The following is a 14,243-nucleotide window of genomic DNA, read 5'->3' as shown; positions in this document are numbered from 1 at the left end:
TCAAAAGAGATAAATTTGAATCCTCTTTTCTCGAATTAAAAAAAAATGTACTTGATGCGTGGGGTTTTGGAAACTCTTTTCACATATTCTGATATGTCTCATGAAACATAGTAAATTATTAAGTGTTAGCAGTTTGGTAAAATTTACAAGGTCCTTTTCAAGTGAAGAACCAGTGATTATCTCAAAGATGACAAAGGCTCTTGTCTAAAAGAAGCCCCATGATGTAACCCAATGTGCTTGCAAGAACCTAAAATCTTTCAGCTGTCATCACTACCGGAGCTGCTTCAGTATGTTTTCTTGTCAGATATGGACCTCTTTGAACAGCTTCTTGCAACTGCAAGAGCAGAAAGGAAAAGAATTGAAAAATGTCATACAAGGTATAATGATTGCTATATACAATATGTTATGAAAAGGGTATAAAGTACGGTAAGTAAAGTACATTATTTTGTATGAATTTGGGGTCTCTTTTCACAGCACCGTAAAGTTAGTGTCATGCCATTGATTAACAGTTAACAGAACTGAAATGCAGAAGAAAATGGAGGTAGCGTACACATCAGTTTATGACTAACCTTCCCAGCTATACCAGAAAGCGCAGGGTCGCTAACAAGTTTACTTGGCATGAATGCTCTGTGGATTGCCTTGCAACATTTATATCTAGCCTCCATACCTGAATAAAATAAAAGAGGTATATTGTCACTGCCATAAGTCAAGCAGAGACAATGTCAAACACAAATAACAACACAAACCAGGATACATGGACGTTTCAGATTTTTTTTTTTTAATAATTAGAAGGTTAGACAAGAAATAATGATCAATCAAATTTTGGATGTATATGAAAGCTAGGGTTGTTCAAAAGAAAGAAGACACTACGATTAGACTTTCACATTCAATTTGGAAAAGCAAGGAGGTAATCTTTTATGATGCCAAAACAAATATACCTATTTTTGTAGTTTCAGTTGCTGGATCAGTCACCATGTTTATTATCTCCTGTTTTGAGCAAATCTCCATCAGGCACCATGTTCGAGCTACTAACCCTGTTATCACTCTGTACCCCTGTTATCAGCAAAAGCAATACCATGTTAATTTCTTGACGAATGGTCATTTAGATTAATTGTTGAGAAGAATAACTCACTGCCAGACGAAATTCTGCAGCCTGTTGAAGAACTGATAGGAAAAGACCCTGCCAATCATGCAAAAACAGTAGAAAATAAAGCTTTTCTTTTTTGGAAAATATCAGTGAAGCTGCACTGTGAATGATTATAATTGGCTTTCATGAAACATTTCATCATACAAAACAAAGACATACCACTAGTACCTTAGAGAAGAAAACATGGTAACTTTTTGCTTATGCTCACTAAATAAGTATGGATCACAGTCAATGGACTGACATGGAACAATGTCCTTGAAAATAAAGATACCAAAAAAGAGATAATACTCAAAAAGTTGCTTACTGATGGTGTCAGCTTTGAGCTTTCTGATGCTGCTTCATAGATCAAACGTCGAAGGCTTTCTTCTGCATCACTGCTTAAGATTACACTATCCTCAGGCCGGTTTTCACCCGCGACATTCCCCAATGCATGTAATGCAGCCTGAATTGCAATATAAAATCCCTCAGAAATATTAAAGTGAAGATGCATTCTGTAAGGTTCTTATGTAGAACACGCTCCATACAAGATCAATTTCAAGACAAAATTTTCCAGATCAGTCATAATTTATACAAATTACATCTAATTTTCATGTACTGACAAGAAGGAATCAGCCCAATGAAAACCACTATTTCCTGTGAACTCCTTGGACATTTTAAATATTAGGGTGCAACATTTCTCAAGCTCCAAGAAGAAACAACACAGGTTACGGCTAAAAGGACCACACAAATAACTGGAAGACAAACAAAGTTAATGGTCAAGAAAACAAGGGCAAGGGAATGGTTAAATGTCCATTAATAACGAAACTAAAATAAATATTAAAAAATCCTTATTCACACATATGTCCTCTAATTTGAACCTCCAAGCTCATAGAGAAACAGTCATGCATGTTGATAGGTGAATTAATCTGGATAGTTTAAGACAGCTGACAGACAATTGGGTGCTTATTTATGAACAGCTTTGTACTGGTTTAACGACCTCTACATTAAGTCAGGTCGTTAACGAATCCACCAAAATATCACAAATCAGGATAACATAGAATCATGTGCATAGTTGTATTAGTGATGTATTTTCTGTTCTTAATCAACTGATTCAAAGAGCACTGAAGCATATCAGGTAAAATGACATATAAGAAATTAAAATAAACATTCAAAAAGCAAAAGAATTTAATATGCTGACCAGCTGTTTACCACGTCCTTGCCAATCAAATGCAGCATGAACTATATGCCTTGCAGCAGGCGGAAAACTTGACAGTAGTAACACAGCTCCTTGGATTGCTAAAAGCATCAGAAAGTAGTTGGAGAAGAAGAAATCAGATATAAACAACAATCATTTCACGATTATTAAACATGCTGGACAAGTTCTTCTTATAGTCCCTATCTTGGGATTTTTTTCCAATAAAAACCAAATGTGCAATGTACATTCAACCAGTTTGTTAAAGACATGATAAAGTATGTTAAGCCTCCAACTTAAAACCAATTGACAATAGACGGGGAAGCCCAACCATGATATAAGACCACAATGTACCCTAAACCAAACCCAGGTTATTATAACATGGAGCAGGTGCTTTGGGGCAGGCGTCTACACACGTGACAAGTAATTGAATGAACCATTTTTATTAAAACCATATAGGGAAATTAAATAATCAAATGGAAACTAGATCCAACATAAAGCAAACTGAACAAATTCTTAAGACCATAGTAAGAATAGGAATAAATTCGAAGTGAACTAGCGACAATATGAAAGACTATTACTGAAGCAAATAACTAAATCAGATGGTAGTCATTTGCAATTGCATAGCCTAATCAAATACTTACACGATCCTATTTGTCCAAGGGCTTCAAGTGCAGATTCACATTCATCTGTATCTTGACTGTCCAACAGGCCAAGTCTCACATCAATGGCTGAAATCACACCTTTGGCACCTGAATATAGAAAGAAAAAGAACGCTTGAAAAAATCACATATCCATATGCATCAAAATCTAGGTCAATTTTCAACACGATTTTTCTTTTTAAACTTGGTTATCACTTTTCTTGTACCAGCACTTGCAAGTCAAACTAGGGAAACCTACAGGTGGGTGCAAGGTGCTAACACGATATTGTCTACAGTACCCAGGATCAAAAGGCCTAAATATATAATCACATACAAATCCAATGAACACAAGACAAACATTAAAAATAATAGCAATAATTGCAAGTTCAGTCTTTTACACTTCTAGCAATGCTTAATTCTAAGTGAAAGTAAGTTCAGAACTCCAAGGCATAAGCCTTACGCAGTTCATCAGCAAACATGTATATGTTCTCCTTGGATAAAAGCCTTCCACTTATCATCATTGCTCTTGATCTTAGAATTCCTTCCATCGATGAGTTGCTATAAAATAGCAGTTACAGAAAAAACAAGGAAACACTGGTCATAAAGAAAGTAACAATTGTTTTTGTAAAAGGGAAAAAAAAAAGAAAAACAGATTGGGAAACAATTAATCCTCAAATAGGTACCTGATTATAGAATGAAGTAATTGAAGGGTGGTCCTAGACAAGAACTCTGTACCATGCCGGATCTCAGTCAACTGCATATCTGTCTAGTCAATATTTCATACACAAATGCACACAGAATGACGTGTTTTGGGGTGGGGGTGGGGGCTAAATGGCTAACCTCATACAACAGCTCCAAAGCACTGAGGGTTACAAGGGTATCATTTGAATTCCTGATTTCTGTCTCCAATAAACTGAGCAAATTTGAATTGTATATTACTGAAGCTACAGAGCCGGAAATAGAGAATAACTTCACTATCAATGATAAAATCCGCACACGCCCCTGAAATAAGATTGGGAATACAACTACAAATAAATTTCCAGAGAGCATATATGATTGTGAACCACATAATATGTAAAATTTTACAAGTGTTTAGCAGGGACTTCAAACTTCTAGCTATTGCAAACATTTACAAATGATAGAAGTAAAATCCTTCAAGATAGACATCGACAAAGAGTATCTTTCTCAGAATAAATAAAAGTTCAGACATCTTTTTGACGTTGATACAGTCAAAAGAAGCTACAATATCACCTAGTAAAGTAAAGGAATTGACTGATCAACTGATAGTTTTTCAATAATATGCCCATATATATAAGAAAAGGATTTCGAAACCAACAGAGAAGACCCATGAGACCAAAAATGAAAAAAGTCAAACAGCACATAACAGAATATATCATACCAATGATGAACATCGTGATGCTAAGTTCCCAAGATGCGTAACTTCATTTATGTTAGCTGGAAAGATGATGCCCTCCATAAAGTTTCACAAAAATTGAAAACCATAAGTAAACTGAAACTATAACAATTCGATGCAATAATAAAATCTTAACCCCACAGAGCAAGTAATTGAAATTCAAGTCCTTACCATGCCTTCAGGAAACTGAGCTAAGTTCTTGATTGCATCAATTGCAGCAGTTGCAACTTGTTCATTGCTACAGGTGAGTAACTTAACATTACCGTATGCAAAAAAATGCTTTCAAACAACTAAATGGACATTAAAAGCAATAATATAGTTGGCATACAAGCACCCAGCAATCTTTAGACAAATAATAGAAATGCTAAGAGATAGCTAGCACGTTCTTCCACCACCCACTCTCCCTATCTTCATCCTCCCACCTCCCTCTGTCAACTGCAGCAAATGACTTCAGCATATACCAGATTTTAGTGCTCAAATCTAGAACATTTTTCCATTTTTTCACTGTAAAAAATCTAGAACAGTCTTTCATCCTCCACATGACAGGTGCAAAAGAATATAAAAGCGTATTTCCTTCTTACAAGTTTGCTTATATGGTTTCCAAGTTGTTGTGCAATTGTCCATCTCACAGAGGGGGAGCAGAAGTATTTTCAGAATCCTTATTGTTAATACAATTTGATAGGGAAAAAATAAGCTTAAGTAGAAGTATTTTCAGAATCCTTATCGTTAATACAATTTGATAGGTAAAAAATACAGTTAAGTAACTCCTATCAACTCAGTGGTTATGCTCTTCAAACTACTTTGAATAATTGCCAACTCCCAGGAGCAGTGCAAAAATATCTTTAGTACCAAAATTTACAAGGCAAAAGAAAGCAATAAGGTGACAATATTCTTCACACCATTATCCCCTCACACAGGATGCAAACTTACACATTCAATTCCATTGTATATCCTTAAATTTTTCAAGAATTTATCATCTACTCCTTGAAACAAGTTGTCAAATTAGAGAGCAAAAGGAAGATTAGCAGAGAAGAACACCAAACACAATACTATACAGTTTGAAATCGCTGAAATCATCAAGTTCACGGAAACATCACAGATAAGAGACTTGGATGACATGTACAAAACTTATTGATTGCCCACCCAAAAAGAATGAACAAATTTTTTGTAACCACACACTAAGAGGGTCCATATTTCAACCAGCCATGGCAGATTCTTGGGTACAATGAACACGAAAAAAGGGTATGCCTCTAGCCGATAACCAGATTATCCATTCATACATCAACTTTAAAATTTGTCAACAATCACATGCAGAAAATGACAATGAAAAGAGGGAATATGACGAATTTCTTGCAAAAAAGAAGATAAATCACAAACACGGAAGGCCTAGTTTTCAAGGCACACTGTGTTAGATTCTTACCCATAAATTAGGCAGTCCAGTAAGAGTGGATATAGATCATAGTCAATAATCAGCTGTATGGCAGATATAGATTTGTCATCAAAGTTCTCTAAAAAGGATGAAACCTGGATGAAGTTGTCAACATTCAAAGAAATGTTAGTTTGCAATGGTATATTAATTTTGTCTGAACATACATGGCCTGCTTTGCTTATAGAGTCCCATGGCCATATTAGTAACAACAAATCAGGCAACATTCTTATTCCTCATGGCAAATCTTAACATCTGCCAGTCCCTTCCATCCCAAAAAGAAAAATCTCATAAGGGACATGGGATGAAACCTGGATGAAGTTGTCAACATTCAAAGAAATGTTAGTTTGCAATGGTACATTAATTTTGTCTCAACACACATGTCCTCCTTTGCTCATAGAGTTCCACGGCCATATTAGTAACAACAAATCAAGCAACATTCTTATTCCGCATGGAAAATCTTAACATCTGCCAGTCCCTTCCATCCCAAAAAGAAAAATCTCATAAGGGACATGGAAATAACAGTTGTGCAGGAACCACTAGGACATAACTTTTATAGACATTTAATTCTTAGCACAGCTACAAGGAGGAAATCTTTTACAAAAGAATTCAACTTAGTAAGTGAAAAAACTATAAAAGAAATAAATGAACAATATTTGGAGGGATTGTGCACATACTGTTTTGCATGCCAAACAACGAACCATTTGAGAATCTGCCTTGAGGCCAACTTGAAGGAAAGGCTGAAGAAACAGCAAAGATATAGCTTCAATCTCATTGTAGATTTACAAGCATAGGTAATGAAGAGACTATATAATCTGAACTGTTCAAATGCGGCTCTAGATTAAGTTATTCAAGATTTTTAAAACATGTCAAAAACTGTGCCCATTTTGAAGTATTCAGAACTAAAACATCAAATACCAAGTAATAATTGCTCACAACTAGACCCTATCTTCAAAATGTCAGAAACTTTTCCTAATGCTAATACTATCCAAAGGTTTTCATTCCCACAAGGCAACACAACAATGAACATTAAATTCTAATCTAATCAATAGCTCACTACAAACGACAAACAAGCAATTAATGTACTAAAGACGAAATACATACCATGTACTGTGGAATCAGTGAGCCACCATACTTGGTCTTAAAAACCCTTTCCAAACAATCAACCAGAGTATTTGCCAGGCCAGGTACATCAGCCTTGGTTTGCAAAGCACTGCAAAAGAGTTAGCAAAAGTTAAAGCCCATTATTTTAAGTTGAAAACTTAATACCCATTAAGCTAAAACCAATTCCCACTATGAAAAGTGATTCCTTTTCTCATGAAAACAACCTCAACGCAACAAAGTTTATAGTTTGCGTCACATATATAAACATTTCGTATTGCTAAACTTGAAATTCCCATTAAAGAAATTTCCAGGAATATCCAGAAATACCCAAATTAATAAAAAAAAGACCCCAAAATGAATTTAAGTGAAGTAAAAGGGGAATAAAAAAGAGTCAAAAGGGGGGTGGGTACCTGATGATGACAGGGAGAGGGAAACGGTCAAGAAAATCTTTTGTGGTGGCGTCGTTTTGAACACCAGGGTGATGAGCGAACTCAGAAGCTGAGTGGAGCAACTGAGTCGGATCGTCGACAGAGAACTCTTCATCCATGGCTGTGTGGCTTTTGGATTTCTCCGTTGAGTGAAGTGGCGGTGACAGAGAAACGAAAAAGAAGATAGAGATTGGCAGAGCAAAAGTGTACGGAGCCGCGTGGCAGAAACGTTAGTGAAACATGGGTTTCTTTAGTGCTGACGCGTGCCCAAAATACCTTGACGCCAACACGGTCCAAAGCCAAGCCAAGTCACTGAGAATAGCGGTCGCTTCTTTTCTGCTCTCCTCTTAACTCTTCCTTTCTTTCTTTTTTAACAAGGTAAATATCTTTTTCTTTAATGAATTGAAGTTTGACATTCACTATTGAAATGCAATCACTTATTGAAATAAATGGAAATTGTTATTATACAGTAACTGTTGCTCCTTGTCAAAAGACTGGATATTAAGTGAAAGTTCAATGTTTGCTTCTGAACATTAAGTGTCTCAAAATATGAAGAATGGCAAGGTGGAATATCTGTAATTTTCAGGTAATCAAAGCTAGCTAAGTTCTGTTTAATGCCACCACATTAAGCTGACACAGTTTTTTATGGACCTGTCTCTTCACCGGGGGCAGCAGCAGCTTCATTTCCTTGAACTTCAGCTGCTATAGGTTCTCGAGGGCACTTCTTTGCATTGTAAAAGCAGATGAGTCGGTGAAGTTCTTTCTTTCCTAACGAATGAATTATGAGGAAGGCAAAAGATATGAAACACAATGAAAGACATGTAAAGTCAGATCCTCCTGTATATGGGGATATAGCAGCAAGCGACATCGAATAGCATGACAAGTAGAGTAGTAGCGATGCCAGTGTGATCCCAAACAAGCCATCTGGCACGAGAAGACCAGTTATGGTGGCTGCAAAATAAAGGGTCAGGTACACTAAGAAAGTTTGGAATTTTGCAGTCATGGTGGCCGTCCCTGCTGCAGCACCCGGCGATGGTCCTCCATCAGTACTACTATTTGTAACATTGGTGTTGATTGCATCATTATTGCACTGACGAAAACTACCAGGAGGATTGTATATAATTTGGAAGGCAGCTGCTAGAATCAGCCCAGCAACCACTAGCGAAGCGTTGAATATATCGCCTGAGATTCTTATTCTATAGCGTTTGATATATACAGCTAATCTTACGCCAAACCATGTCTTTGATCTTAAGAAACAAGTAAGCCTTTCAGTACTTTCAATTGATGAAGGTGTTGCATCTGCAGTGTGACGCCTTAGCATTTGAAGAAGTACTCTTCTATGGGATTGGTTTTGCCATTGCAGGATCTGTGAAGCCTTTTCACCTTTACAATTCTTTGCATTTATTTCAGCTAACAACTTAATGGCCTGCATGATCGTGCACAAAAACACCGATTCATGGAAGAGAAAATAATTATTGCTGCAAAAAGGAAAAGAAAGATCAAACAAATAAAAAAAAACATATTCTAATAAGTAGAAGAATAAATTTTGTTGGCATATAAATATCAACTCTTGCTATGCTTTCTAGTTGTTGCTATGATTGTCCCTGCCACTGAGTTAGTTGGTCTTAATTAATGGTGATGTTAGTTTATAGATCATGTGGCAATGGGTCTTTACTGTGCATGGTGGTTGAACAAAGACTTATAGTTAAGTGTGTTTCTGAATGGGTTTTGATTTATTGGTCAACTGAAATCATGGGTAGACAGGACCATGCAAGACACAGAAACAGAACATTTCCCAGCCTCTGTTTCTCATTCTTACTGCATCCTAGCTAATGTTAGGTTGAATTGATGCATGTTAGGGGACGCTTATCTTATGGGTTTGGTGGCGTAAGCCTGTTTGGGAGGATTTTGTGTATAAAGCCTGTCTGGATGGCAATTTTTGTATCATGGCCCAGGGTTAAGGGAGGTCAGCTTGGAACCTTTTGGGGCTAGATCTTATACTCTGTTGCAAATTTCGGTAATGAAATTACCACACCTTTCTAAAAAACAAAAAATTGTTGATAGATTATGCAGTTATGTAAGGTAGCCATGTTTTTCTTCCAAGATGAGGATCCAATCTAGAATCCCAATTTCACTAAATTAAAAAAATAAAATTGCAGAAGTATATAAGACATGCCTGAATTTGCCTATGGGATACTGCAATATCCAATGCAGTGTTTCCTTCCTCGTCCTTCCAATTTGGAATGAATTCCAACCAATCTAAGGCATCTTTGTGGCAAATTCTCTGAAACCATCTTACCAGAACTTCAAGAGCTTCTAACATGTTTGATTTAATGGCAATGTGCAAAACAGTCTCACCTCGAACCGTCACATCTTCAATAGACTCTGGGCAAGCTAATAGGAATTTAGCCACGAAATTGATGTTCCCATTCTTGATAGCATAATGTAAAGGGGTCAGGCCCCCTCTTCCTTTGACACGAACAAGACCAGCATCAGCATGTAGAAATAAAGACACCAACTCGAAATGCCCATTTATGAGGGCAAGGTGCATGGGGCTAAACCCAGACTTGTTCAACTTTTTGCTAAAGGAAGGTATCAAGTTCATCATCTCCATAGCAAAACGAGTTTGTCCAACACAAGCTGCTATATGTAGAGGAGAATCTACGAACATTTTCTCTTCAATCCGTTTCAAAACATTATCATCTTCCCAAATTAGTTCATACAAGGCATCTATATCACCCACTTGAGAGGCCTTAATCACGCGATCATCCATTCTAAAGACAGTTTGAGAATTCTCACAAAACTGGAAGTAAAGCAAGGAATACGAATATAAAACTTGGAGAACTGATCAGAATAAAGAAATACGGAAGAGAAAGGCCTGATAACTATTACCTGGGCTTGGCTCTGCAGAGGACCTTAAATCTCAAATTTATGACTTCAAATCATCTGCCATGTTAAATTTTAGCAACTTCAGAGACAACCAAAAGGAAACTCGTTTCTTTTGCTGGTATCTTCCTCACTTGTGATGAAAGTGAAGCTTGTGAAACCAAACACAAGTTGACAGAAGGGAACACGACCCAAAGACTTCTTGGCAAAATGAAACCTGACGACATATTTAACTTTGCCATATCCATTGTTCCGAGTTTTTCGTTTGGACTTTCCCTGCCAATTAGTAATTAATGCATGTTATGATATTTTAGAAGTCATAAGTTGCACGTTAAAAATTCTAAGATTTCAGGACTCACTTCCTCCCTTAACTGGTCTCTTCTGCTCTTTATATGGTAAACAAAACTCAGTACCCATCCTTTTTTAGAGACGGATTCAAAAATATTTTTTGAATAGTGTTATAATAAAAAAATAATAAATTTATTAATATTATTAATAATATATTATGATCTGACATCACTTGTAAATCTGTCTAGTTTCTTAGCTAAGCAAGGCAAGAAAGTCAAGTTTAAGGAATTAAACTTTGAACGGTCTCTTGCCCCCACAAATAAAAATTTAATTAAAAAAAAAAACCCGTGGAACAGCCAACAAGAAGAGTCCATTAACCCATTCAAATTCAACTTTGAATATAAAGTCATACCCATTCAAATTCAACTTTGAATATGAAAGAGAGATTTGGAAATAATATAAAAAAACAGGGGAAGCAAGAAACACATAGCAAACGAATAGAAATTATTATTGAAAAAATGGAAATACAGAAGAAAAGTCACAGCTATGACTAAAAGGAAACAAACACCAATGCCAAGTGCTTTGAACCTGATAAAAAACAGTAGATATGAAAAGATTTGAAGTGATAAGTTGAGTTTAACATATATGTTTGTCTTAAAAATTTAACATAATGCAACTTAATATTTTATGAAAAATATCAAAAAATAATGTTAAATGTTAATGGATGTTAATTTACACAAATATTCCTCTATCATCATGCCAAATACGTTCCAAGTGTTTCTCATATTATTTTTCAAATAATTAAGTTCATTTTTTTTAATATATTTGTGGAAGTCTGAATAGGAAAGGGTATTTGAATTTTAAACCTCATACTTCATAAAGGAGGTGATGTTTTCATCTAGGTCTCCTGTGCCCAAACTGCTCTTTTGGATAGCAAATTAAGTGTTCGTAGCACCAGTTATTAATTACTCCATTGGAAGCAATGCTAGCTTTCAACAGAGGAAGATAATGGACTGGAACCTATATGTCATGGAGTTTCGAGATTTGATTAATTCTTCTGCATCAAGGACACAACCAGAAGCAGCTTAGTGATTAAGTTGGCATTCAAGGCATTGATATATGTTCGGACCAAACTTGAGCAAAGTGGAAATCATAAAGCCATTAAACTCGTCTTGGTGGGTTGATTTATAGGGAGTGACAGGGAGAAGTCCAACCTGTGCTGGCATCAGCTTATTGGATCAGAATTTCAAGCTCTTTTTGAGTTTTTATGCTGATTTTTACTTTTTTCCAGAATCTGACAAAAGATAAATCTTTTGTATTTAAGGAAATAAATAATTTGATTTAGTGTTTAAACTCAAAATTTACTAAATTATCATAAAAATAAAAAATCAAATAAATCTTTCTAGTTAATTGAAGTTGTTCTATCCGAAAAAATAGAAACAAAAAAATAGTAGAGGCAAGACTCTCTGCGACAAATCCACCAACCAAATCTTGCTTTACAATCTCTTTTTCATTCGCTTGACCCTATTTCTCTCATTCTCCCTCTCAAAATTCAGGCCCCAGCAACCCAATTCCTCGAAGGCTTTCAAAAGAGAGTTATGTCATGGAAAGAGGCCAGAAGACAGAGAGTATATGCAGAAGCAGAATAGAGGCAAACAAATCTGAGGATGAAGAGTGCAAAGCAACAACAAAGTGAAGAAATTGAATTTAAACAAACCCCAACAAAGAAACAAGTGAAGTGTAATTCAAGTTTGGAGAGCATTAGGAAAGGGTCTTCCGTTTTGACTCAATCAGTGCTTGATTTTTAAGCAACTTTGAGGAAAGAGAATAGAAAGCCAGTTATGAGTGGGATTGAATTGACACATCAAAGAATTTGTTGAAAGGGAATGGGGTTACGTTGTCGAATTCATCCAAAGTCATGATCTCTTTCTCTTTGTATTCCAAATTGCATCCAAAGCCATGATTTACTTCGCTTTGTGTTCCAAATTTGAAGGGAAAGTACCAAAAAATTGGAAAGGGATTGAGAGCGTGGAGACGGAGGTTCAATTGTATCCAAAGCGATGATCTCTTTCTCTTTGTGTTCCAAATTGCTGCATTTTTATTGTTCAACTCGAAATCTTTAGTCCAAACTTTAATTTAAAATTCGAGAAGTGAAAAAATGAAAAAACCCTAAATTATTTTGAATACAATTTTGTAATTCTCATTTTAATTTTTTCTTAAAGCTTAAATCAAATGATTTTGTTTATTTAGGAACATAATGTTTCTTCAACAAATTAGGAAGAAGGCAATTTTTTTTTGTTTTAAATTTTTAACCAATCATTTTTAAATATATGTTTGGACAAAAAAGTAAGTACAAAAATCTAATTTTCAACATTTAATGTCACGTCATCTGTCAGTTAATAATGATGTTATCAAAATATTATGTTAAATTGTTACATGGTAAATGATATGATATAAAAGTGTTACGTGTACCATTGACTAATGAAAATTAACCAACAGCTAAGAAAATAAGTTTATTTGATTCGAAATAAAAATTTAAAAGCAATGAAAGAATAAGAGTTGAATTGACTTTTTTATATAGTTCAAGGACTTATTAGAGCATTTAATTTTTTTTTTATAAGTAAGAAAAAGAAATGTCTACCATAAATGAATGATGGAAGATCTAATTAATTTGTTGAAATTCATTGAATATAAGGATGAAGACAAGCATGCTATTTAGATAGAAAAAAAGCTATCTGAATTATTTCAAAATATTTTGTGATCTTACAAAAAGCCAAGACTTTGAGACAAGTAAAAAACAAACATATACTATGCAAACCTCATAATTGGCATCTTTCCTTACAAAACATCCAAGGCCAGCTTTTAATGCTTTGGCATCTTGGTTGCTTTGCTTGTTTTTCCATTGAAATCTTTATATTTCGAACTCCCAAAATATTTCTTTCCTTGTCAAAAAAAACCAACCCCAGGTTGGGGGCAGGCGGCTGTGCCCACTCCATAGCAATTGTCATCTCAAAGCTTTGCACTAATTTGGTACACGGCGTGCTTCGCTCTTCTCATGCATGCAAAAGTCTGGGGGGCCTTTTCAGAACTGCCTTCCAAATTACCTAAAATGCTATTGTTTTGATTGCTTTGCCAATCATTTCACCCATCACGTGCTCAATTCCAACCTTAATATAACCAAAGATGCTGCACAGACTCATCATAACCAAAGATTTTCCTGATGCTTTCCCCGTGGCAACAAACAAACAAACACCTTGCTTTTTCTGCATGGATAATTGTACTCTGTATATCTCTCTGAAATAATGTCGAAGAGTTTCAGGCAATCAGGCTGATCTTACATGTTTGTCATTTGTCTTTAGGCTTCCATGTAGCTCTGGAATAAGCACTTGTGTAATGTTGAAGAATGGGTATAAAAGCACTGTTGATGATAAAATTGAATAGAAGATCTGCCATTGGATAAAAATTCATGTCTTTTCTCTTTCGTTTTTTTTTAAACAATTATTGAGGCTTGTTCTTATGATAATTGTTACAAATGGTTCCATTCCTTCTCCCTGCAGTAGTCTTGTTTACCATAAGGTATGCATTAAACTTACATTTTATATCTGCATCTCAACCATATTGTATATCTAATTATGCTCACTTGAATTAAGTCCAGGATGCCAATTGACTAACAATTGCTCAAAGGAAAAAGGTTATGTCTAGCAAAAGTAGATAAAGGATACATCCTCCTTAATGAAA

General features: G+C 35.4%; 2 protein-coding genes and 1 long non-coding RNA gene across 3 annotated transcripts; 1 reads left to right on the top strand and 2 right to left on the bottom strand.

The window, feature by feature from the left end:
• Window positions 1-10: 10 nt before the first annotated feature.
• LOC110419389 (ARM repeat superfamily protein) lies at window positions 11-7,595 on the bottom strand. The gene is made up of 16 exons (XM_021432407.2): window positions 7,314-7,595; window positions 6,904-7,012; window positions 6,477-6,539; window positions 5,794-5,897; window positions 4,545-4,611; window positions 4,359-4,430; window positions 3,800-3,961; window positions 3,643-3,713; window positions 3,420-3,517; window positions 2,963-3,070; window positions 2,325-2,422; window positions 1,452-1,589; window positions 1,133-1,180; window positions 939-1,053; window positions 570-667; window positions 11-334 (listed from the first exon to the last, which is right to left on the bottom strand). Exons 1-16 carry the CDS (start codon window positions 7,448-7,450, stop codon window positions 248-250), a joined length of 1,575 nt encoding a protein of 524 aa, XP_021288082.1. The 5' UTR covers window positions 7,451-7,595; the 3' UTR covers window positions 11-247.
• On the top strand, window positions 7,575-8,757 carry LOC149527006 (uncharacterized). The gene is made up of 3 exons (XR_016351399.1): window positions 7,575-7,709; window positions 7,802-7,917; window positions 8,004-8,757. It is a non-coding gene; the product is annotated as an uncharacterized LOC149527006 (long non-coding RNA).
• Window positions 8,758-9,319: 562 nt separating this feature from the next.
• On the bottom strand, window positions 9,320-10,465 carry LOC110419728 (uncharacterized). The gene is made up of 4 exons (XM_089783918.1): window positions 10,352-10,465; window positions 10,224-10,235; window positions 9,508-10,134; window positions 9,320-9,370 (listed from the first exon to the last, which is right to left on the bottom strand). The coding sequence occupies exons 1-4, from the start codon at window positions 10,463-10,465 to the stop codon at window positions 9,320-9,322; spliced, it is 804 nt and encodes a 267-aa protein (XP_089640044.1).
• Between the last annotated feature and the right edge of the window lie 3,778 nt (window positions 10,466-14,243).

Source organism: Theobroma umbraticum, unplaced genomic scaffold (assembly GCF_002168275.2).
Source record: "Theobroma umbraticum cultivar Fairchild unplaced genomic scaffold, ASM216827v3 scaffold_67.0, whole genome shotgun sequence".
Classification (NCBI taxonomy): Eukaryota; Viridiplantae; Streptophyta; class Magnoliopsida; order Malvales; family Malvaceae; genus Theobroma; species Theobroma umbraticum.
This window is presented reverse-complemented; position numbering and strand designations above follow the sequence as displayed.

Coding starts and splice junctions, on each gene's coding strand:
- LOC110419389 (XM_021432407.2), bottom strand. CDS start 7,450: ATGGATGAAGAGTTCTCTGTCGACGATCCGACTCAGTTGCTCCACTCA. Junction 3,714..3,799: donor CTTTGGAGCTGTTGTATGAG/GTTAGCCATTTA, acceptor ACAGATATGCAG/TTGACTGAGATCCGGCATGG. Junction 2,423..2,962: donor CCTTGGACAAATAGGATCGT/GTAAGTATTTGA, acceptor TGATGCTTTTAG/CAATCCAAGGAGCTGTGTTA.
- LOC110419728 (XM_089783918.1), bottom strand. CDS start 10,465: ATGGATATGGCAAAGTTAAATATGTCGTCAGGTTTCATTTTGCCAAGA. Junction 9,371..9,507: donor TATCCCATAGGCAAATTCAG/GCATGTCTTATA, acceptor TTTGTTTTTTAG/AAAGGTGTGGTAATTTCATT.